The 25,369-nt window shown below is 32.6% G+C and overlaps 1 protein-coding gene across 4 annotated transcripts in view; it reads left to right on the forward strand.

Annotated features, from left to right (window-relative positions):
• The window catches only part of NIPBL (NIPBL cohesin loading factor), a 198,715-nt gene that overhangs the window by 137,179 nt on the left and 36,167 nt on the right, over positions 1-25,369 (forward strand). For all 4 annotated transcript variants that reach the window (XM_058717695.1, XM_058717686.1, XM_058717704.1 and 1 more), the window contains 17 exons: positions 473-559; positions 2,874-3,105; positions 4,517-4,668; positions 5,230-5,310; positions 5,759-5,859; positions 7,170-7,308; positions 9,094-9,176; positions 9,773-9,905; positions 10,655-10,798; positions 13,104-13,193; positions 14,898-15,112; positions 15,217-15,319; positions 15,933-16,031; positions 16,136-16,282; positions 19,065-19,199; positions 20,468-20,566; positions 21,871-21,924. In XM_058717695.1, coding sequence (XP_058573678.1) covers positions 473-559; positions 2,874-3,105; positions 4,517-4,668; positions 5,230-5,310; positions 5,759-5,859; positions 7,170-7,308; positions 9,094-9,176; positions 9,773-9,905; positions 10,655-10,798; positions 13,104-13,193; positions 14,898-15,112; positions 15,217-15,319; positions 15,933-16,031; positions 16,136-16,282; positions 19,065-19,199; positions 20,468-20,566; positions 21,871-21,924 — 2,094 coding nt within the window. The remainder of the gene's footprint in view (positions 1-472; positions 560-2,873; positions 3,106-4,516; positions 4,669-5,229; positions 5,311-5,758; positions 5,860-7,169; positions 7,309-9,093; positions 9,177-9,772; positions 9,906-10,654; positions 10,799-13,103; positions 13,194-14,897; positions 15,113-15,216; positions 15,320-15,932; positions 16,032-16,135; positions 16,283-19,064; positions 19,200-20,467; positions 20,567-21,870; positions 21,925-25,369) is intronic.

A 25,369-nucleotide genomic window follows, 5' to 3' on the forward strand; every position in this document is an offset into this window, starting at 1 on the left:
GTTCATGGGTTGGAGCCCCACGTGCTGCTCTGTGTTGACAGCTCAGAGCCTGGAGCCTACTTCCGATTCTGTCTCCCTCTCTCTCTCTGATCCTCCCCCACTTGTGTTCCTTCTCTCTCTCTCCAAAAAGTCTCAGTATGCGTGTGTGTTCGTTCGTTCATATGCATGTTCAGGGTCACTGCCACAAGAACAGGGGCCAGGCATCAGAACAAACTCAATCTTCACAAGCTATATGTTAAGAGTAATAATGTGCATTTGTGCCCATTCTTTGTTTGCTTTTCTGTCCTTGAGAAACAAGGGATTAATTCTCTACATAATTCAGATTTAAATAGAGAATCTAAGTGGGAAAATTTTCTTTTCTCACTCTTTAATATATTCTGTAGCCCAAAGGTGATAATTGTACACAATGTTTCTTGAATAATTTATTACTTTTACAAATGATTGATTTTAAAAAATTGTGTTGCTATTTCAGCTTTCCACTGACAAAACTGTGAAAGTCCTAAATATCTTGGAGAAGAATATTCAAGATGGGTCCAAGCTTTCCACTTTGTTAAATCATGTAAGTTTAAGATCCATATTGTTAATTTTACCTTTACCTTTACTAAAGTTTTTTCAAAAGAACTTTGATTTGTAGGGAAATCCCAAATTTCATTAATTTAAGCTAAACTACCATTTGCTAGTTATGTTCATTAGCGTTGCTGCTAAATTACAGTTAGTAATTCAAAATTACATTGTCAGTTCACTGCTTTGACATAAGCAACAGATTTAAATTCATTTCAGTTTACAGAACTGATCTTTAATCTTACATTATGCTCTTCCTTGTGTAAGTGGATGAGTGTGTTTAAAATATTTTTTCATTTATGAAATGATAGTAATTCTTTTTCTTGACCTTTCCTGAAGAATTAAATAGTTAGAAACTTTATGTTGATTTCCTAATGTATCCTAAAACAGGAATCCTTATATACCATTTTTATACCTTGTTCAAATGGTCATTGAAAAGATTAAATCAAATAATTCATGTTAAGTACTTAACAGTGTCTCCACATCTTAAGTTCTCAATAAACATTAGCAAATGTTAATGTATTTTAGTACCTTTATGTGAAAAGCAGTAGCAACATAATGTAATGGTTTATAAACTGATTAAAATAAATGACCTGGAATCTACCTTCCTAGCAGTGTAGCTGATTTTCAAAATCATGTCTATATTCGAATTGATCTTGATAGCTCTACCATTAATGAATAGAAACACTGATGCTTATAGGCATTTATTATGAGGTAAGAATTTGGGAAAGTTTTGAGTTACTGAATTTTCCTTATTTTTAAAACCTGATTATAAAACTATTGTATTTATTATAGAAAATTTCCAAAACACAACAAGCTCAAAACGGTCCGTCCATATTCTCATCTAGCAGTAACCACTATTAACACTTTTGATGTATCCTAAAACACTTAGTACATGCACTGGATCTTATGAGAGAAGTGTTCTTGGTATTTGTAGAAGCCACAGGATTGCTAAGTGATCTACATGGAATAAAAAATCTAGAAAAATAATCTCACGATATTTCTATTAAATATATCTATATTTTTCCAATGCCCTTTTTAAATTAGTTTTTGAATGAGAAACAGAGGGCCTAGAGAAACCTATAGTGGCAATCTACTACGTCCTTAATCTACAAATTTTTTTAAAAGACTTTGACAAGAAATTGTAACAAATGTCAAGAATCTAGAGTTCTGGAGAGCTGGCAGACTCAGTTACTGAAATTATTCTACTTCCTGAAGCCTTAGCATTATTTAATGTGTTGCAGGTAGCCTTAACATTTGGCATGAATGATGAACATTCTTAACTGACTATTCCATATAACAATTTTATTGTCCAAGAAAGGCTACTTTATCTTATTTTTTTGAGTAGGTATGTAAGCAGTAAAATGAAAAAAAGCTTAGAGAAGTAGGAAAAAATAATGGAGTTTTTAGGCATTAGTGATTAGAAAGCCCTTCTCTGCTTTACATATATCATCATTTTGTTTGTTTCATTTCCCAATGTATATAAGCTTTGAATAACATGCATTTGAAAGTATTCCTGGAGTATAAAGTTTGTATTTCATAAGTTAAGGATGTGATAGGATTCTCACTCTCAAAGTAAGATTAAAAGCATTCCTTCCCAATTATAATGTAAGTATGTAAATTAAAATGCAGTCTTCTGTCAGTTGAATTATCCATTTTAGAAAATAAATTATGTTTTCAGTAGTCTGCATAATAACCACTTTAATCTCTGTTTCAAAAATACGGTGATGTTTGAAAACAAGTAATAGGAATGAGACTTACATTTTACTACTTTTAAGTGAGGTCTCCTGTTGTTTTCATATTTGCTTCGTTCTCACAATAGCAAGCAGAACTTACAAAGCTTTGACTGTCATAATGTTTATACCCCAAACAAAAAATTATTTATATAAATTACAGTCTTTAGCTAATAAATCATAGGTTTGGATAAAGTACATAGAAGATAAAGATAACTATAACTTTGTCATTGGAGTGTCATCTAGTGGTGAAATTAGGAGATAGAGTATATTATGTTTGAAAACTTTGAAATGAAAATCTTGAAGTAATATCAGTTTTGTACTTCATTCCTGATGTTCATGCATGTACATGCACTGGGGCACTTGACTGGCAGTAGAGCATATGACTCTTGATCTCAGGGTCGTGAGTTCAAGCCTCACATTGGCTGTAGAGCTTACTTTAAAAAAAAAAAAAAGTACATATATAAAAATACTTAACATGTTTCCACTAGGGAAAATCAAATATATCTCTTTTTTATTATATATTTTAACCTATAAATGTGTTTGTTTCCATTTCACTAACAATGTGCTGTTTTATAGAATAACGATACTGAAGAAGAAGAAAGATTATGGAGAGACCTTATTATGGAGAGAGTTACAAAATCAGCAGATGCCTGTCTTACAACTATCAACATTATGACATCCCCTAACATGCCAAAAGCCGTATATATTGAGGATGTAATTGAAAGAGTTATACAATACACTAAATTTCATTTGCAGAATACGCTTTATCCTCAGTATGATCCTGTTTACAGACTAGATCCTCATGGAGGTTGGTTTGCCTTTTTATATTGAAAGTTGTTGAGTATGTCAAAATTTTCTATAATTTTATTATGTTGGATGGGTCAGAATGCAAGAACTTAAAATGGCCAAAAATTATTAGATCCCATAAATTATAATAAATACTGGCTTTAATTTACCTAGAGTATAGAACTTTTAGTTAATCTAGTACTGTTTAAGTATAATTTCTTTAGCAAATATTTACATATATTAGAAGTAATTTCTACTGGTTAGGGAAAAATCCCAGATAATATGAGCTTTTGGTTCTATTTATCACTTCCCCCTAATTTTATGCAGAATATAGGTTATCCACAAAATGAATTGATTCAAGATGTATATTCTTTGTCTTATTTATAACCTTTATAAATGAACAGTGAAATAGTTAATGTATATATATTTAAAAAGAGAGGAGGGCACCTGGGTGGCTCAGTTGGTTAAGCGTCCAACTTCGGCTCAGGGCATGATCTCATGATTCACACGTTCCAGCCCTGTGTTGGGCTCTGTTCTGACGGCTGAGAGCCTGGAGCCTGTTTCCAATTCTGTGTCTCCCTCTGTCTCTGCCCTCTCCTGTTCACGCTGTCTCTTTCTCTCAAAAATAAATAAATGTTAAAAAAAAATTTTTTTTAATAAAAAGAGGGGGATATACTAGGTGTTCATGAATAATCTATAATTAATTACTTATTGTTTAATAATTGCAAGTTAATGGAAAGGGAAATAGAATCTTACCATTCTGCACCAATGAGAAAAAATAGAAAGGTAAGTATTTTATAAGAATTTTGGTAGCCACTGAAATGTGCCATAGATTATCTGTTACAAGAATGATTACTTACAGGGCGCATGGATGGCTCAGTCAGTTAAGCATCGGACTCTTGGTTTTGGCTTAGGTCATGATCTCACCATTCGTGAGATCAAGTCCTGCATTGGGTTCATGCTGATAGTGCAGAGCCTGCTTGGAATATTCTGTCTCTGTCTCTCCCTCTCGAAATAAATAAACTTACAAAAAAAAGAACGACTACTATCTAAATATCCCTAGAGAATAAAAAAAATTTTTTTTTAAATATTTGTTTATTTCTGAGAGAGAGCGAGCAAGGAGGGGAGGGTCAGAGAGAGAGGGAGATAGAATCCCAAATTGCATTGACAGCGTAGACCTCCACATGGGGCTCAATCTCGCAAACTGAGATAATGACCTGAGTCGGATGCTTAGCCAACTGAGCCACCCAGAGGCCCCGAGAATATTTCTGTTTTAATAAATACCAGCTTTATTTGCCATGTTGTATATTTATGTACCACCCCCTCCCCCTAGAAAAGTGTTCCCTTAATTCATAAAACAGTTTTATTACTGTTTATTAAAAATTATTAAAAGTTGATAAATTACTTATTTTGAATTTTTTTTTTCATTTTAGGAGGCTTGTTAAGTTCAAAAGCAAAACGGGCTAAATGTTCTACCCACAAGCAGAGAGTAATAGTAATGCTTTATAATAAAGTTTGTGACATTGTTAGTAGCTTATCAGAATTGCTAGAGATACAACTTCTCACAGACACAACAATTCTTCAGGTAAGTGTTTTTTGAAGCATTTTGTTACATTTCTAGACCAAACGACTTAAGAATACAGGGTCTGAGTTCAGTATAACCTTGCTTACTCAGTAATAATGGCATCACTATGTTAATTTTTTCCATTCAGAGTATATCTAAAGTGAAGAAATACAAGTCCGGGGACGTTTTAAAAAGAAACATTTAGGGCACAGGATAGGTGAATGTAGAATCTAAATTCTAGAATTTAGAGTTTAGAGATAAATGATCATTTCCTTTGAAATATGCCAGGATATTTTCATCCAGAGTAGCAAAATGTTTTGTTTCTTTATATTCTTGTGACATTTATCAACCCAACATGGGGAGATCAGAGGAATGGCCACTATAAAGGAAGGTATGTGCTGATGTGTTTGAGGGTGAAAGGAGCAGAAACAGAACTAGGTAGATACTGATGATTAATGAGCGTAAAGAAAATGCTGTCTCAGTTTTTTCTGGTAAGTTTATGAATGTTTTGAAATTTAGTTAATGTAGAATGTTTCTGAAATTAACTAGAGATGTATACTGATTACTTTTTTATGTGTACAGGTATCATCAATGGGAATAACACCATTTTTTGTGGAAAATGTCAGTGAACTACAATTGTGTGCCATTAAGTTAGTCACTGCAGTAAGTATAATCAATTCATACTTTTTGTTATCCCCCCCAGAAAAATATATCCAAACTTGCCAACATTAATGCAGATTCAAGTTTTCCATAGATTTATTTCAACATAAGGACTGTTTTTGTGTGCCTTATATTTTAAACACTTCTAAACTTTTAAAAATACTTCAGTTAATAATTCCTGAATATCTACAATTAAATCAAAATTATTTAAAATCACTTAAATCTTGTCTTTCATCTCTAAGGTAGCATACTCCTATAAATGAAACTAGTATATTCTAACTTCTACAAGAATGTTATAATTAATGATGGAAAAGTTGTACAGATTAAGTCATTGTCATTGAAGATGTTGAAAACATTTTTATTTTAAATGGCAGATATTTTTTATCACGTGATACAGTATTTCTGTTTTCAAATAATTATAATAATTTGAAATCTTATAATTACTAAACAGGTATTCTCAAGATATGAAAAACATAGGCAGTTAATTTTGGAAGAAATTTTTACTTCACTTGCAAGATTACCAACCAGCAAGAGGAGTTTGAGGAACTTCAGGTAACTAATTATAGCAAAGACCAAGTACAATGAAGAATTGCATTATATTATAATCCTTATATATTTATTCTTCATCATCCCTGATTTTTATTTTAGTGATCAGATAAAAGCGAGGCAATTCAGTCAGAGCAGCATGAAGAATAACTCAGATATGTGCAAAAACAGTGCACATTTGGGGGACTTAAAGAAGTTTCTTCGTCCTCAAGTGTAAAAATCTATGATGAGGTTTTTCAGTCTTGGTGCTGTGGACATTTTGGATAGATAATACTTTGTTGTACAAGACTGTTGTTGTATACATTGTAAGATGCTTATTAGCAGCATCCCTGACTTATACCTTCTAGGTGACAAGAGAACCACCGCCTCCCCTTCTAATTGGCACAGCCAAAATTTTCTCCAGACACTGGCAGATGTCCCCTGAGGGTCAAAATCATCCCTGGTTAAGCCATAATAGAAAATAGGGCTTGAAAAATTCAAAGGCAGTTCAAGTGTTTTATAGGCCATACTAAGGAACTTAGATTTAATCCTTTATATAGTAGGAAGTCATGGAGACTAAAGGCTCTTAATTCACTAAGCACAGAGTAACTGAGAAATGTTATACACTGCTGTGGTCAGCATGATTTTCTTTGTTGTCATAGGGTATCATTATCATAACTATCATTATAATATTCCTGACTGATTAAGTGTATTAACCTGGCATATAGGATTATGTTTAGATTGCTTTGAAGGCTATCTTACATAAAATAATTATTTTTACCTTAATTTTTTAGCCTCATTGTGTATAGTCTATTAAACCTAAAGAAAACCTATCAGCATATAAGAGAAGTCTTACACCTTTACAGTATCTTTAGAATTGAAGATTTAGAATTTGATTTTTTACATTCTGTGCCACTGGCCTCATACCCTAGGATAGATGATCAAGAGCTGACTGTGTAGCAAATTTTAATAAGAAAATGAGTACCAGAATGCATGGGCATTTGGAAATCTTGAAGACTTTCCTCATTTTAAAAATCATTTTGAGAAATGTTTGATACTATCCATTTATAAATTTTTATCTGCAGTGCATATAAAGTATAGAAATTTGTATTAAATATTGTATTTTTCCTTTGACCACTTTAAGTATTTATAGGCATTGAATTGGTATTTTTTCTAATTTATTAAAAACAGACATAAGGACACTATTGTAAGCACTAAAGAGATAATGTCTAGAAATATTGGTAAAGCGTCCTGAATTTTCAGATGATAACATGACGACTCAAGTTGAACTTCTCTTCGTTCTTTGTATGATTTAAATATTTTCTTCTTCATTAAAGGTTAAATAGTAGTGATATGGATGGAGAGCCTATGTATATTCAGATGGTTACAGCACTGGTTTTGCAACTAATTCAGTGTGTTGTACATTTACCATCATCAGAGAAGGACTCTAATTCAGAAGAGGACTCAAATAAAAAAGTAAGGAATCTTTTATAACTCCATACTTTTATAGGAAGCAGCACCTAAATTCTCTACGATTCTTGTAAAACTGAAGTTCTTAATTAGGACTTTTAAGACTGGTCTTTAGGATCCTTATATAGAGGACAGGATTAGTTTTTAGGAAACCTGAGTTCTGGTACTGACGATTTTATCTACTAGTCACAAAACATAGATCATTTTAATATGAGTTTGTTTGCTCAGTTGTAAATTGGGTATGATAATACCTAACAAGCCTTTTGTACCACCTTGTAAGTTCAAGTGAGATAGTGGATGTGTAAGTGATTATTATAACTGTCTATACTAATGCATACATATAATTGTAATAATATGTAATATGTAATAAAATGTAATTAATTTTCATGCAGAAGTAATGAACACTCTCACTGTTGAGTAAATTATAGCTAAGATTTGCTTTTGGTTTTATAGCTTTTACCTATCAATGCTTATAATTTTTCCAGGTTCTTATAGTATTACAAAAAATTCAAAAGAAACAGGAATGATTCTGTTTCTATATTGTTATTTTCAGAATTTTGTGTATGTATATAATAGTATATATATATATAATTAAGTAAATGAATAAGTGAAAAATGCAGATCAAGAAAGTTGAGGTCACTGTCCCAATCTGATTTTTCTCTCCCCAGTCTTTCCTTCCTTATCTTTGGTAACAGGTATCATGAGAATGTTTAGCTCCTTCCATATATTTATTTATTTATCTGCATAAATTTAATGTAGAATTTTTTTTAATTTACAGAAGTGATATAGCTAATTTTTTCAGTCAACATTGTTATTAATACATAAAACTAATACCAGATTCCTTTTACTTAAACATATATAACTGTATCACAACTTAAGAGTTTCTCTAGGTATACTTAGAAGTAGAATATTAAATAGTGTACATGAATTTTTAACTTGTCAGTTTGCTCAACAAAGTGGTATTTTAGCTTTCTTTCTGTTAGATTTTATTTATTCTGGTCAGTCTGAAATGATACCATATTTTATTTTGTATATTCCTGGTAACTAGTGAGCTTTTTCATGTATTTATTCACCATTGGATTTCTGAAACTTTGAACAGACTGTTTATATCCCGTTCTTTAAATCTCTAATAAAGGAATTGAATTTTCTTTTGCATTATATTTCACCATTTCATAAACTTTGAGCTTGGATTGTCTTTTTCTAAATTCTTTTTGTATTTTCAGTCAGTTTCTGCTCACCTAGATCATAAGAAATTATTGATATCGCATTTGCTTAACCACATTTGTTAGTCTTGCATATTTTAATAAATTAAAATGAAGTCAATATTTTTATTTAGTTTTTATAAGGTATTTAAATGTGTTTACTAAGGGTGCCTGGGTGGTTCAGTCGATTGAGTGAACGACTTCCGCTCAGGTCACAGTCACACAATTTGTGGGTTCGAGCCCCACATTGGGCTCTGTGCTGACAGCTCAGAGCCTGAAGCCTGCTTCAGATTCTGTGTCTCCCTCTCTCTCGCTACCCCTCCCCTGTCTCTTTCTCTCTCAAAAATAAATAAACATTAAAAAATTTTTAAGAAAAAAAATTTTTTATTTAAAAAAAATTTAAAAAAATGTGTTTGTTAATTGTAGCTTATTTCTTTGTACATAAAAGAATAGTCTAAGCTTCTTAGTGTTTAAATGTATCACCCCTATTCAGTAGTAACATGGCAATAGCAACTGAACTAACCTTTTTTTTTTTTTTTTTTTTTTGGTTATTTTTTATACCTATATAAATTCATTTTTCTCAATCTAGGTTGACCAAGATGTTGTCATTACCAACTCTTATGAAACAGCCATGAGAACAGCCCAAAACTTCCTTTCCATCTTCCTTAAAAAGTGAGCAAAATTAACATAATCTGATTTTTATTTCCCCAGGATAGAAAATAGTTCCTTTATTGTATATAAATGGTTAATTCAGTTTCCTGCCGTAACCTGAACCTTGAATGTGTCACCTTGGCCCTTGAATTCCTGATGTTTAAAATGAGGCAGTTGAAATATTAAAAATCCTAAATCTTGTGAGCTAGCTTATATGTTTGACTCCACAAGTTACAGTACCAGATTGAAATTCTATAATTTTTCTTCAGTAAATTTGGGGGCATTCTAATTGATAGGAAAGTTTGTGGAGAGAGGTTTACTTGGCCTTCATAGGAATTTGTGGTAATCTCAGAAAAAGAGTAGTCATTTTAAAAAATGTGGTGTACTTGCCGGAAAGTTAATGTTTGTAATAGTCAATAAATGAATTACCTATAATAGAGGAAAGAATGAAATTTGAGAAATAGATTCATTTTAAGCCATGTTATTTATATTTAATGTACTCTCTTATACCTTATTATTAGATATGGGGAAGAGAAAGCTTAGTTAACAAAATTTCAGTCATATTGATGGACAAGTCACCTAAATTCACAGCCTTTTCCTTATTTATCTTTGAACAGATGTGGTAGTAAGCAAGGTGAAGAAGATTACAGACCACTATTTGAAAATTTTGTTCAAGACCTTCTTTCAACAGTCAATAAGCCTGAATGGCCAGCTGCTGAACTACTCCTTAGTTTGTTAGGGAGACTGTTGGTAAGAGTATAGCCTTTAAAGATTATTAGATTACTAGAAGACAACATAATGAGGATGTACTCTGATTCACAGATGATGAATTCTTTAAAAATGTGTAAGGAAATATGACCATTGCATCTTTATTTTTGCATGTGCATAACTGTACACAATACTGTCAATATTTGGTAGAAAACTTTGAAATCTTGTGACTTTTGGTGCTTTCATTTCATTAAAGGAGATAACAGTACTTTAAAAACTTTGGGGTGGGGTTGGAAGTATATTGTTAGTTAAAAGCATCTCAATACTCAATCATAAATTATTATAGTTAATTCATTTCAAAGCATGAAACTGATTAATGTGAATTCTTTTTTATCATTAAGAATATCTAAAAACATGACACTTTCTAGTTCTCATGTAATACAATAGGAAAATGCAAAGAAATATTATGATTTCTCTTTTTATTTTTAAACTATATTTAGACTTCTGCAATACAAATCGTTACAAAGCTTTTGGGACCCTTACGTTCTGTGAACTGGAAAACATACAAATAAACAGTTGAGCCTACGTTTTTAACAAACATGACTGTGTTCTTAGGTTTAATCTATACTTTTTTTTAATGAAAATGTTCAGAAAGCAACCACTTCATGGGAAAATATCACAAGAAAAAATACTTAAATTTCAAATAATACAACATAGATTTGGAATTTGTATGATAAATTGCTATTAAAAATGTCATAAATTGATTAAATAAAGATTATTTTGATGTTTAGGTTCATCAATTCAGTAACAAGTCAACAGAGATGGCTTTAAGAGTGGCATCTCTTGATTACCTTGGAACTGTTGCTGCACGATTAAGGAAAGATGCCGTTACAAGCAAAATGGATCAAGGGTCAATAGAACGAATTTTAAAACAGGTATTGAGATCAAGGATTAAAATTATGGGCGTAAATATTAGTTAAGTACTTTAGGTATTCTTATATTAGTGTTACATTTCATTTTATAAATTCAAAATAAGATCATGCATTTCCAAAAGTGGACTTTTCAAAAACCCCACAGAGAAAGTTAATACCTTAGAGTGAATTATAGTGTCTAACAGGAAGTTTTAAGTGATTTATATAAATCATTAGTCTAATTTCTTTTTGTGAACTGCTTTTATGAATGTATGATGCTGTTTTCTATTTTATTTAACTAAGTTTTATTTAAATCTTTAATTTACTAAGATGTTGATTTAGCACTCCCAGATTGTTTTCTACCTTTGAAATTTGTGTATCATTTTATATTGGGGAAGGGTGAGGAGGAAGACTTCTTTTCATTTTACTATATTAGATAGTTTTCATGTTTGGCAAAAAAAAATTATTGTTGTTTCACTTATTTTTTTAAGTGTGAACGAGATGGTAGTAATGCTAAAAGTTACTTAAGAAAATTGGTAAATGATCTCTAATCCTACCATACACAACTGTTTTCATTTTCTTTATACTTTTTTTTTTTTAACATTCATAATCATATTCATGCTGGCCATTAGAAATGCCTCTAATATTTTTTATTATACTTTGTATTTTGAAATAATTTTAAACTTACAGAAAAGTTATAGGAATAATGCAGAGTTCCCACAAACCTTTCACCCAAATTCCTTAATTGTCAACAATTTATAACATTGCTTTATCTTTATGTAACATTTCTTTTTCAAAATATACATGCTTGCATATCTGTCATTTTTTTTTTAACTATTTGAGCACACTTAATGCCTCCCAATACCCTTGAATTTCAAAGTATGATTCCCTAGACAAGAGGTATTAATATTAACATCACCTAAGGACTTGCTGGAAATGCAAATTCTCAGGACTCATCTACTGAATCAGAAATTCTAGGGGTGGGGCCCAGCATTGTTTTTTGATAGACCCTCCAGGTGATTCTAATGAATGCTGAAGTTTGAAAAACACTGCTTAGTGTTTATTTTCCACAAACAAGAACTCTTGCTTAAATATCCACAATACAGTTCTCAAAAGCAAGAAATTACCATTAATGTAATACTACCATTTAATATAACACTGCCATTCCCATTCTGTTTCCTAGATTATAATTTATTGCTATTATTATTTAATGTTCCATTTATCCTAGAATTAACCTGTGAGAGCCCCTTTTAGCTGACTTTTGTGTCTTTTTGATATGTTACCATCTTTCTTTGAGAACTTTACTTTGTGGCACAAGATGTTTCAGGAGCTCTCTTACTTTCATTGCCTCAGCCCTGGAATCTGCCGTTTCACCAAATATTACTGTTTCTTTTTATTGGAGAATGGTAATTTAGAAACCAAGATGTAGGTGCCAGGTGCCTTTCAGTATTTCTTAGAGTGAACCTACAACTTATTTGTTACATATGACCATGTAGATTGTACACTGTAAAACTTGAGGGGAAGGGTCATTTGTAAGTATTCTTACGGTTCTTGACATACATCCACATTGCTCTTGGAAGTTTACAGTGTAGTAGTTTACAGTGCTATGATGAATTTCTCCATGGACCATTTCATCACACTCTGAGAACATAGGTTATTAAAATCTTTGTTTTCTACTTAGAGATATTCTAAACCATATTGGCATTTCATGTGGTAAAGCTAGAGTATAAAGCTATAGACATGAATGCCAGCTCAGTTCATTTCTGGTTGTGTCTTGTTCTTGACAGGAACTAAAGATTCTATTCCTAGACCAAGTGAACAGCTCACCTGCTACTGTATATTTAATATCCTACATGAAATAAAGTACTATTTTTACATTACAAATAGAAGTATTTCTCTTCTAGAATGTTTTAAAATATCCCAAAGAAACCTATAACACATAGTAAAACAGATAGCAGTTTCCATTTTTAAATTAAAAGTTTGGAATTGCCTCTTTTTTTCCAAACAGAAAAACAATGTGTAGGACCTTCCTGTCTCTGAATACTTAATACATTATTCTGTTAATTTTTATGTCAGCTACCTATGCACCTCTTTCAAAGCAAGATGACATGTAATTCATAAAAATAAGGGCCAGTCTCAGCTATGAGTATGAATTTTTTTTGTGAAGTAGCATTCTTCTGTTTTTTTTTTTTTCCTTTTAGTTGCTATACTTAACATTTTGATTTTTTATCATTTATCACTTTTTTCCCTAGATTTGTATTTACAACTAGATGAATTATTAAAATACACTAGTGATGTAATTTTTGTTCTTCCGTGGTTTATTTTGTAGGTTTCAGGAGGAGAAGATGAAATACAACAATTACAGAAAGCATTGCTTGATTACTTGGATGAAAACACTGAGACTGATCCTTCACTAGTGGTAGGAATCTTTTCTCCCTTTTTTGGAGATAACACATCAAATTCAAATTGGGTCTGAAAGAAAATTGGGAAGTGTCATGAAGGGGAAGGTTGTTTGGAATCCTAATCTTTTATTTAAAACAAAGGGATACTTGGGGCGCCTGGGTGGCGCAGTTGGTTAAGTGTCCGACTTCAGCCAGGTCACGATCTCGTGGTCCGTGAGTTCGAGCCCCGCGTCAGGCTCTGGGCCGATGGCTCGGAGCCTGGAGCCTGTTTCCGATTCTGCGTCTCCCTCTCTCTCTGCCCCTCCCCCGTTCATGCTCTGTCTCTCTCTGTCCCAAAAATAAATAAAAAATGTTGAAAAAAAAAAAAAAATAAAACAAAGGGATACTTGATGATGTAAATTAAAGAGAATGGTTATGGATTGATTTGTCTTACGGAATTTTGATACAGATATGTATTATATAAAAATGGTGTGAGAGGCGAAATAGTTAGAAATCTTTCCATAAGTTATCTTTGAGACTGAGGTAGGTCATTGCTCCTCACAATGGACATGGCCCAGGTGGTGCTTGAGATGATCTATGAGCATATAAAAAGAAGCTATTAGAATTTTATGTGTGTATTTCTTTTTAAATATAATCCTTAGTTCTATTTTTATGTATATTGTGCATCCAAATTATTAGTATAATAGGCTCATATATAAGATTTATAAACCATATTAGAAAACACTGTGCATGTATTAGGGCACTTTGTTTTGTTTTTTTAATGTTTATTTATTTTTGAAGGGGAGAGAGATAGAGTATGAGCAGGAGAGGGGCAGGAGGGAGACACAGAATCTGAAGCAGGCTCCAGGCTCCGAGGTGTCAGCACAGAGCCCGATGCAGGGTTCATACTCACAAGTTGTAAGATCATGACCTGAACCGAAGTTAGATATGCTCAACTGACTGAGCCACCCAGGCACCCCAGGGCACTTTGTTTTAAGTTTATTTATTTTGAGAGAGAGAGAAAGAGAGAGAGTGTGGGGGAGGGGCAGAGAGAGGGAGCAAGAGAATCCCAAGCAGGCTCTGCACTGCCAGTGCAGAGCCCAGTATTGGACTTGATCCCACAAACTGCAAGATCATGACCTGAGCCTAAATCAAGAGTCAGACGCTAAACTGAGTGAGCCACCCAGGCACCCCAGTGTACTTTTTAATTTTTTTATTTTTATTTTTTACTGATGGGATATGCAGGATAAAGAGGTTGGAGGTAACTAAGCTATTTAGTCAACTACTGCACGTTTTTAGTCTACATTGAAGGGAACAAATAATAGATGTGCCTCCATCTTAAAATGTTTCAGTAATAATTGGCTATGTATTTCTTGAAGAAGTAAGGTGGTATTTTGAAAGTAAATGGAATCTTGTACCTTTGGCATCTTATCCTATTCTAAACTTTTCCAGTTGACATATCATCTGTCTAATTTTAGTGACCTATGTGTGATGCTTTTTTCTTTGTTAAGTAATTGATGCTTGTCTTAAGTGTTAAGACAAAGCAAAATAATAAGTTTTATATCATTCAGATATTCAGACCTTTTGGCTTTCTTAAAATTTGTTTTTGTCTGCTACAAGTTGCTTTAAAGTATACCTGTATATTTATTCCTGATGGTGAGCACTTTATCAGTGGGTTGGAAATTTCATTTAAAAATTCTCTTAATTTTATCAAGCTCAGATCTTACCTATTTTCTTTTTAGTTTTCTCGTAAATTCTATATAGCCCAGTGGTTCCGTGACACAACTCTGGAAACAGAAAAAGCAATGAAATCACAAAAAGATGAAGAATCATCTGAAGGAACACATCATGCGAAGGAAGTTGAGACAACTGGTCAAATCATGCATCGAGCTGAAAACCGGAAAAAGTTTCTTAGAAGCATTATCAAAACCACACCTTCTCAGTTCAGCACATTAAAGTAAGATCCAGAGAGAAAGCATCTTTACTTTTTCAGTTATCTCTTTGATATCTATCTACTTTGCAAAAAGCTTAAAAAAATAATTTAATGACTTTTTGTTGTAGGATGAATTCTGATACTGTGGACTATGATGATGCTTGTTTGATTGTTCGATACTTGGCCTCTATGAGGCCGTTTGCTCAGAGCTTTGATATTTATTTGACACAGGTAAACTAAACCAGAATTCCTTGTACAATGATACTGATTTTTCTGATTATGGATATTTGTGGAATAACGTATGATGTCTATTCACTGTTGAGAACAGATATTTTAAAAGATCATGAGAGTAACATTTGTTTCTGTGTTCCATATTTGTTAAGATGTCTTTTTTTACATGCCTTTTACTTACTGATTCACGTTTTACAGATAAATGGATATATGTATAAATATACATATATGGTATAGGTAGACTGGTTGATGTTATAAAAATAAATTACTCAATTACCAAATTATTAAATAATACTAAATATTCTGAATTAGGTATTCATAACAAGGTTTTAGTGGGGCTACACGTCCTTGCACATGAGCATAACAATGAAAAAACAGGTTTAATTGAGAATGCCAGGATAAAGAAAAGGCCTTAAAGTATAGAATGCCTCAGTTACTATACTGACCTGTAAGTTAAAACTTTGGATCAGTAAGATAACATCTTCTACCCATATAAATATTAAAGGGAGGTAAATCCAATATTTATTTTCATTTCTTTTGCATGTTTTCATGTATATTTTGTTAAATGTTGTATGTTCTAAAATTTGTGAAAATACCAATGTTTGCTCGGCAGATCCTTCGAGTTCTTGGTGAAAACGCAATTGCCGTTCGAACAAAAGCCATGAAGTGTTTATCTGAGGTTGTTGCTGTAGACCCCAGTATTCTAGCAAGGGTAAAGAAGAGCACAAATGATTCTTCTCATTTGACTATTGCATTCAAGTTAAGATATTAGGTCTACTTAGTAGTATAAATTATATTTTCTTTATTTTCCTTTAGCTTGATATGCAGCGAGGAGTTCATGGACGATTAATGGATAACTCCACTAGTGTTCGAGAAGCAGCAGTAGAATTATTAGGTCGATTTGTTCTTTGTCGACCTCAGCTTGCTGAGCAGTATTATGATATGCTGATTGAAAGAATTTTGGTATGTTGTTTGGTCATTTTTATTATGATTCATAAATATAATTTTGCCTTTCTTGTATCACATTTTTTTAATTATTAAGCTAGAAAAGTAAGTATCAATTACTTATTTATATTGCCTAATCTCTATACTATAGCATCTTTCTAGAGGAGGACTTGTTCCCCACCTCACTCCTCACCCCCAAAAACCTGTCCATGTTTATTTTACACACACACACCCTAAAGATAGTTTAAACCAGAATGAAAATTAAAAGCTAAGGTTGTAACTCTATAGTGCTGATTCAGTGGGTTGGAAGGCAAGGGAAAGCCTACAGGTAGATACTCTTGGTGCCAAGAATCAAATCTAGAAAGTGGTGGCTGGACAGCAGAACATTGGGCAGATTCTAATCTCCAGTCTCCCAGATTTAGAAAGTAGGAAAAATGTTCTCCATTCCTACCCTACCTTGAGCTAAGCTAAGGATCCTAACAATTGGACAGAAGACCAGCAGGGGAAGGGGACACAAATTTCAAGCCCAGCTCAGCCATAGGCCCAAACAAAGAACTGAGGAAGGACAAGTTTCTTTTTTTCTTTTCTTTTTTTTTTTTTTTTTTTTTTTTAATGTTAATTCATTTATTGAGAGCAAGACAAGAGCACAAGTTGGGGAGGGGCAGAGAGAGAGGGAGACACAGAATCTGAGGCAGGCTCCAGGCTCTATGCTGACACGGGGCTTGAACCCATGAACTGTGAGATAATGACCTGAGCCGAAGTTGGACACTTAACCAGCTGAGCCACCCAGGTGCCCCAAAGGACATATTTCAAGAGGAGGACTGCTCAATACTATAAAACAAGTCGTTGTTGAAAATTGGGACTCCTTTTTTTCAGTTAACTCCTCCATTTTGATGATGTAAGTTTACAATGAGTAAATGATAGGAACTACAATGGCATAAATATTTTGGACAGGAACCTAGAATAAATTTATATGAATGTATATAAATAGGAACAATTATTTTGTTGACAGCTAAGTGCAGAATTTTGGTATCTGACAATATGTTTGGATCCTTTGTGTGTTATCTGCATGTTTCTTTAAAGCTGAATTATGACAAGATTTAGATACCTGCATTATAAACCAGAAAGCCCTTTGAGTCTTAAGAACAAACTAAAGAAATACTATTCTAAGATAATCCTTTCTTGTATGTCATGGAATTCTCTGGTCCTGAAGCCTTTCCCTGGAAAATAAAAGGAAACAGGAAACACTGATGTTACAAAATATCTGTGGAATCTCCACATCACCCACTGCAAGCATATTGACTTCTGTAACTCAAAAGAAATGCATTAGGCACAAGATTAGGTATTCCCACAGTGACAAGAGTTTATCACCTTTAGTCTAGTGTCAGAATATTATATGACTAAGAGTTAAAGATAATTGCAGCTTCAACTAGCATAAAATCTTGATTGAAACAAAGAATTTAAGGAAAGAGTGCAATAAACTTTTTCGTGTTAGTGCTTCTTTTCAAGAATGAAAGGCAAAATCAATAGGATTCTCAAATTTGGAGAATCAATAGGATTCTTCAAATTTAATGAAATCCGATAGCATCTACCTAAGCGATATATCCTAAAATATTTTAGTGATTGTCAGACTATATAATGGAAATAAATATGCACATTAAGTGTCCAATGCTTTTTATTTCTAAAACGCTTTAATTATTGAAAATTTGTGAAGAGTGGTAGTGCAGTGAACACTCATGTATCTAACACCATATCTATATTTTTTGCTAAATTAGTTTAAATTAAATCACAACATTTTGCTATTTCCTCCATGTATACTTCAGCCTGCCTCTCCAAAAGTGTGGGTACTGTTCTTATAAACAAAAACTGTTAATCTCACCCAACCAAATTAACACTCCCTAAATATCCTGTAATAACCAGTTGATATTCGATTCTCCAGTTGTCCCAAAAACTGCAGGGGGAGTTTCTAGTTACCTTTTTTTTTTTTTTTTTGAACAGAATCCAAAGATCATACTTTGCATTTGGTGATCAAGTTTTAAAATTTAGAGTACTCTCTTTTATAGACTTCCCCCATTACATTGACTAATTTAAAAAGACCAGGTCAGGGGTGCCTGGGTGGCTTAGTCGGTTAAGCCTCTGGCTCTCGATTTCAGCTCGAGTCATGATCTCGTGGTTTGTGGGATCGAGCCCCTTATTGAGATTTGTGCTGACAATGTGGAGCCTGTTTGGGTTCCCCTCTCTCCCCCTGTCTCTGCCCCTCCCCCCCCCCCCATGCTCCTTTCTCTCTCTCAAAACTTTAAAAAAGAAAAAAAAAAAAAAAAAAAGACCAGGTCAGTCTTGTTATTTCCTCATGGCTTTGTTTAATTTGTTTTTTTGTTTGTTTTTTTTATTTTCTATTAACTGTAACATAGTGACAGTGGTTTGATTAGATTTAGGTTTAACATATTTGTTAAAAATACTTCATATGCTGTTTAAGTGCCAGGCACTATTCTAAATGCTTTTAATTTGTTATCCCATTTAATTTTGACAAGTTTATATTCTAGTGTCATGTTCAGTGTTATTCAGTATTTTTGCATGTATTGGATATCATATTATAAAAGTAAAGCAATACAGTAATCCATATTTGAGTAACATTAATAAGAAAGAATATAAAGAGGAACTATATAGACCATCTTTATCACGTTAATAAGTATTCAATGTACTGCTTGTTGGTATTTATTTCCTGATTTCATTTTATCACATTTCTTACACCTGAGCATATTGAGCTTTCTGATATTTAAAAATACTTTTCTGTTCTTAGGATACTGGCATCAGTGTCAGGAAAAGGGTAATAAAGATTCTAAGAGACATCTGTATTGAACAACCAACATTTCCAAAAATTACAGAAATGTGTGTAAAAATGATTCGCAGAGTCAATGATGAAGAGGGCATTAAGGTAAGATGAAATGATGACTGTTTTAAAGTTCATTTTTCATTAACGTTTTAAATAATTTAAATGTTTATTATAGCTAAATTTTGTAAAATACGTGTAACTATGAAAAACCTTTACAAGGAAATCAACATTTTTAGATTATCAATTCAAAAATGACATACTTCCATACATTTTTATTTCTAAATCTTGTGTTAATAAAATCTGATCTTTCTCAACCAGTTCAATTATATTTAATGCCATTGTAGTGATTACATTATATGCAGCAAGTTTATTACCAAATTAAAGTTACTTTATTTTTTAAATGGTATGTACTTTGTTTTCTAAGTTAAATACTTTGTTGAAAGTGTAAACCTCAGTTCATTCATGAATTTATACATATATGATGGTCCCAGTATTTTTTTGTTTGTTTTGTTTTTTTTAACAGCTTCCCCCCCCCCCCCCAAAAAAAGTAAGAAAAATGTTTTTTAGTTTGATGAAAACATTTGTGGGGCACCTGGGTGTCTCTGTCATTAAGTGTCCGACTTTGGCTCAGGTCATGATCTCACAGTTTGTGAGTTCGAGCCCCGCGTTCGGGTCTATGCTGACAGTGCGAAGCCTGGAGCCCACTTCAAGTTCTGTGTCTCCCTCTCTCTCTGTGCCTCCCCTGCTCATGCTCAGTTTCTCTTTTTCTCTCAAAAATAGAATAAATATTTAAAAAAAAAAAAACAACTTTGTGTACTATGCAGATATCACCTATTTAAAATTTTTACCAATTGAAAAAGATTATAATTTTGAAAAATTAATTGATGATTGTTTTCAAAAATTGAGGAATTTGTGCCAAAAATTTCTGGTAGTTTGTGCTTTGACTCGTTATTTGTAACTTTGTTTTTGGCTTTTTTTTTTTTTTTTTCCCCATGAACAGAAATCATGCTCTACCAATAGAGCCAGCCAGGTGCCCCACCTTTGTTTTGGATTTTATTTTTTTATTTAAAAAAAAATTTTTTTTTTTTAACGTTTATTTATTTTTGAGACAAAGAGAGACAGAGCATGAACGGGGGAGGGGCAGAGAGAAAGGGAGACTCAGAAGCAGGCTCCAGGCTCTGAGCCATCAGCCCAGAGCCCGATGCGGGGCTCAAACTCACGGACTGCGAGATCGTGACCTGAGCTGAAGTCGGATGCTCAACCAACTGAGCCACCCAGGCGCCCCTGTTTTGGATTTTAATGAGAATTTGGGATTGAGAATTTTGCCATGTTTGTTGTAGTTGTGTAGTTTGAAATTTTCTTTTTTCTAGAAATTAGTAAATGAAACATTCCAAAAACTCTGGTTTACTCCAACTCCACACAATGACAAAGAAGCAATGACGAGGAAAATTTTAAACATCACTGATGTGGTAAGGACTCGAACAAGGGTGTGGTCCCTGTGGGTACAAACCTAGTTGAGGCCTCCCTCTCTTACACAGAGAGAGACAATGATGAGATATTTGTTAATCTTGACATTTAATACTACAGTTGACCCTTCAACTGCACAGGTCCACTTATACATGGATTTTTTTTCAATAAGTACAGTATAGTACTGTAAATGTATTTTCTTTTCCGATTTTTAAATAACATTTTCTTCAGTTTACTGTAAAAATACAGTCTGTAATTCATATAACATATGTGTTAATCAACTTTATGTTATTGGTAAGTTTTCTGGTCATCAGTAGGTTATTAAAAGTTAGGTTTTTGGGGAATCAGAGTTATGTGCAGATTTTCAACTGTGCAGGGGGTCAGCATCCCTAACCCCTGCATTGTTCAAGGGTCAGTTGTACTTCCCTTACATTCTGGAGATACTCAGGGGATGCAAGGAAGATGAGATTGGTGTTTCTGCATAGCCCTCCTTATTAGCATTTGTTGACTTAAGCACTGATACTGAAATTCTCCAGATTCCTCCAGTGATTGAAAACTGACAGGGGAAGGAGAAGTAGATGAATAGGTAACAATAGCCCAGGGATAGCAGCCTAAAATGAGATAGTACTTTTTCAGAAAACGTGAATTAAGATTAGTTTCATTACGTTTAATTATACACATGAGCTATAAATATTTTTTTGCCCAGAATACTTTTTATGTTTTGAACATAAATTTTCTATTATCAATTATAGATTTATCTCTCTTTCACTCATATCTTTATATCTGCTATCTAGAAGGAAAATAATAAGCAAACATTTCTATTTGTGTTGTTTTAAACCTTACGCGTTTTTCTGACCAGTACAAGTTACTATTCAAAATGTAACACCATGTTTTTAAGTTTCTATTTAAATTCCAGTTAGTTAACATACAGTGTAATACTAGTTTCAGTTGTACAATATAGTGATTGAACACTTCCATACGACACCTGGTGCTCATCACAAAAATGCATCCTTAATCCCCATCACCTATTTCATTCCTTATCCCCCAACCCACTTTCCCTATATCGTATTTAATTTCAATATATTAAACTAATTTCTTGAATGTATTCTAAGATATTTTTAGAATAAAATTATTTAATATTGATAAATTCTTGGCTTACTTAAAGAATAGTTTACTTTAAAATAATTTTTTTAATTGAGACATTTATTTACCTCACACTAAATCATAGCAAAGTTTTTGTTTTTTGTTTTTCAGATTTTTAAGTAAATTCTTAATTTTGATAGTTTCACCATATTTTCCCACTTAGGTTGCAGCATGCAGAGATACTGGATATGACTGGTTTGAGCAACTCCTTCAAAACGTGAGTGTTATTTTGACTCTTGATAACAGATAACGTGAAATTTAATAGAAGGGCAGTTCTTTGTAGATTTTATGATTTAAAAGAACCTTTTCAGTTATTTTTAAGTATTTGCCTTTTGGTAGGGAAAATTTATTTCAGTTTATTAAGCTGAATGTTTTGGTTAATATCCCTATTTAAGCAATTATTCCACTGACTGTTATAAATAATTTTTCTAAATCAGTAGTTGAAATTCTATCTTCACTTCCTTCCAGATATTTTTTTTCTTATCCCTTTAATCTATATGATAAACATGAGATTTACAAACAGATTTACAGATTGCATTAACTATATATTTACATTATTTTGCTTGTTATGAAATGTGTAGAATTTCCTGTAATAGTGCAGAATTAAAGCATAATTAGTGTTCTTGAAAAATTTCATATATGGGAATATTTATCTCCCAATGAATTTTTTTATTCACAAATTTTTAAATAGAAATACCCATCACCCAGCTTCAAGAACTGTCAGCATTTCCCTAGCCTTATTTCATCTCTAATCCCTCTCCTTTTGTTTTTTTATTATTATTTTTTGGCTGTAATACTTTTGAAGCAAATCTCATACTTTATATCATTTCACCATAAACGTTTTAGTATCTATCTCTAACAGAAATTACTGGAAAAAATAACCAGAATATCATTATCATCTGTATCAAAACAAATATTAATGTTATTCCCCCCAACTCTAATACTTATTTCAATGTTCATTTCCCTAATCGTCTCAAAAATGCATTTGTATAGTTAGTTTGCAGTTGCTTTGGTTGATATGGCTCTTATGTCTCTTAAATCTATGCTAGTCGATCCCTCACGCCCCCCTTTTCCTATAGAAATGGAAATGTGTTTTCCTATAGAATGTCCCACATTGTAGATTTCATGGATCTTTTCCTTCTAATGTCATTTAAGTTGTTCCTCTATTCACCATTTTTTTCTGTAAACTCTTCATTAGATCTAGAGCCTTAATAATATTGAAGTTCAATCTTGGGCGTAGGGTACAAGAATACTTCATAAATGATGCAAATAATACAGCGTCACAGTAGGAGGCACATAATGTTTAGTCATCCCATTTTCAGTGATCTTTCAGTTTAGGTGTTGTCAACCTGGTGCACCTATTATAATGAGTCTATTCATTTTTTAATATTAGTGATAGTGAATAGATTTGTATGCCTTTGTATTTCAATTTATCTTAATCATAATTCTTTTTGAAGTTTAGATTGTCCCATCTTTGCCCAGTGGTAGTCCCTCCAAGTTGGTCTTGTATCCTTTTGATATAACCTTGTTACTCTTTTGTCACCTGATTACTTTTTGCCTCTACAAGGTGACCTGACTTAACTTGTATATTTTCTGCCCCAAACCTGAAATCAGCCATTTTTCCAAAGAGCTCTAATCCCTTTGGGTAAAAGAATGTGGATGCCATGGATGTCCTTTGCTAATGGGTTATCATAGCTTTGGGCCTTTTCCAAAAGATAGAGCTAGAAAACATATATTTTTTAGAAAGGCAAAAATAAATCAAGAATTTATATTGATTTTTTTAATTCAAATTTAAGATTATGAAAGTCTCCTTCTTTGATTGTATTATTCTTTCCTTTAGGCTAAAAATCTTAGTTCCAAAGGAAAGGAACATAATTTCTTATTTGCTTTGCCCAACTAATATTAACAGTAATGTTATTGGATACAGTTTAAGATTTCTTTACATTTATGTTTATGTATAGTCCACTATATTTTTAGTGGCATCTTGGGGTGCCTGGGAGGCTCAGTCAGTTATGTATCCAAGTATTGATTTTGGCTGAGGTCATGATCTTGTAGTTGTGGGGTCAGGCTCCATGCTGGCAGTGCAGAGTCTGCTTGGGATTCTCTCTTTCCCCATCCCCCACTTATGCTCTCACTCTCAAAATTAAAAAATAAACATTAAAAAAATACTTTAAAAAAATTAGTTTATCTTGAAATAAATTTTTTCTGTTATATCAAAAATCTGCTGTCTAGTTAAGTCCATTTGTTTTTGTTCACTTCTGTATGTTTTGCAGTATTTTTAGTAATAAAACTAGCGATATTTTTAACAGTCAACCAAAATTGTTTTATTGAGGCACAATCAAGATATATATAGAATATCACCCTTAAAAGCTTCTTTGTGCCTCTTTGTAGTTGTTCCTCTTCCCTTGGCCATAGGAAACCACTGGTCTACTTTTTGTCGCTGCAGTTAATACCTTTTGTCCAATTTCATATCAGTGGAATCATGCAGCATGTAGTTTTTTGTGTGTTTGTCTTGTCTTCTTTTAATTAACAGAATGTTGCTGGTATATTAATATTAATTTTTATTGCTGGCTAGTATCAATAGTATAGATGTATTATAATCTCTTTATGAATTCACAAATTTATGGACTTTTGTGTTCCCAGTTTGGACTATTCTGAATAATGCTGCTAGTAATATTTGTGTGCCGAGTTCTTATGTGGATGTGTGTTTTCATATTTCTTGGGTAAATTCCTGAGTGATTGCTGGATCATGTGGTGAGTGAGAAACTGCCAGACTTTTTCCAAAATGGCTGATCCATTTTGCATTTCTACCAGCAACATTCCATTTGCTCTACATTCTCACCAATACTCTTGGTTTTTGTCAGTATTTTTAAGTTTAGCCATCTGATGGTGAGGAGTAATATGTTGCTTTAAAAAAATTTTAAGATGCCTTTTTTAAACATCTTCATGGTATTTGCTTATGTTCTTCAATCTATGATATCTTAGGCTCTCTTCCTAAATCATCTTCCATAAATCATCTTTTATTTCATAATTTTACATAATGTATTTGGTATCATTTCCCTCCTAAGTCAAATAATTAGCTCTGTATTACATAGCCTTATAAATATCTTAGTTATATTTATGTCAGCCATTATTCCAAAGGGGACATAATTTCTAGAAGACTCTACAACCACATATTTCACTTAATAATTACAATAAATGAGTAAGAATTAATTGTAGCTGTCAGAAATGTCATTATTTAGTATTCCAAAAAAGGATCTAAGATAATATCCGTATATATTATTGGAAAATTGAAAACAGAAAGGAGATGACTAGATTTATAATCTCTTAGCAGTAAGTTTTATGTTTCTTATATCTTTACTTTCTAGTCTTCTTTAGCTAGTTGTTCATTCAGTCCTTTAATCCTTTCTCCCTATTATGTAACTTCTTTAGTTTCTGACAAGTTTAGTTTACCAATGACACTGTGACTTTGTGATAGTTATTAGACTAGCAGAATTTAGTTTAATGAAAGAAGTAAGGCTAAAAAATATTTATTATAGATACACGTTAACAGAGACGTAACCACTCTTAATGATTGTAGCAACATACATGCATAAATTTTGAGAGGCTAGGAAGGATATAGAGAATGTACTGCTAGAAGAATCATTGGAAATTCTTGAGTC

The sequence above is a fragment of the Neofelis nebulosa genome, chromosome 1 (genome assembly GCF_028018385.1).
Source record: "Neofelis nebulosa isolate mNeoNeb1 chromosome 1, mNeoNeb1.pri, whole genome shotgun sequence".
NCBI lineage: Eukaryota > Metazoa > Chordata > Mammalia > Carnivora > Felidae > Neofelis > Neofelis nebulosa.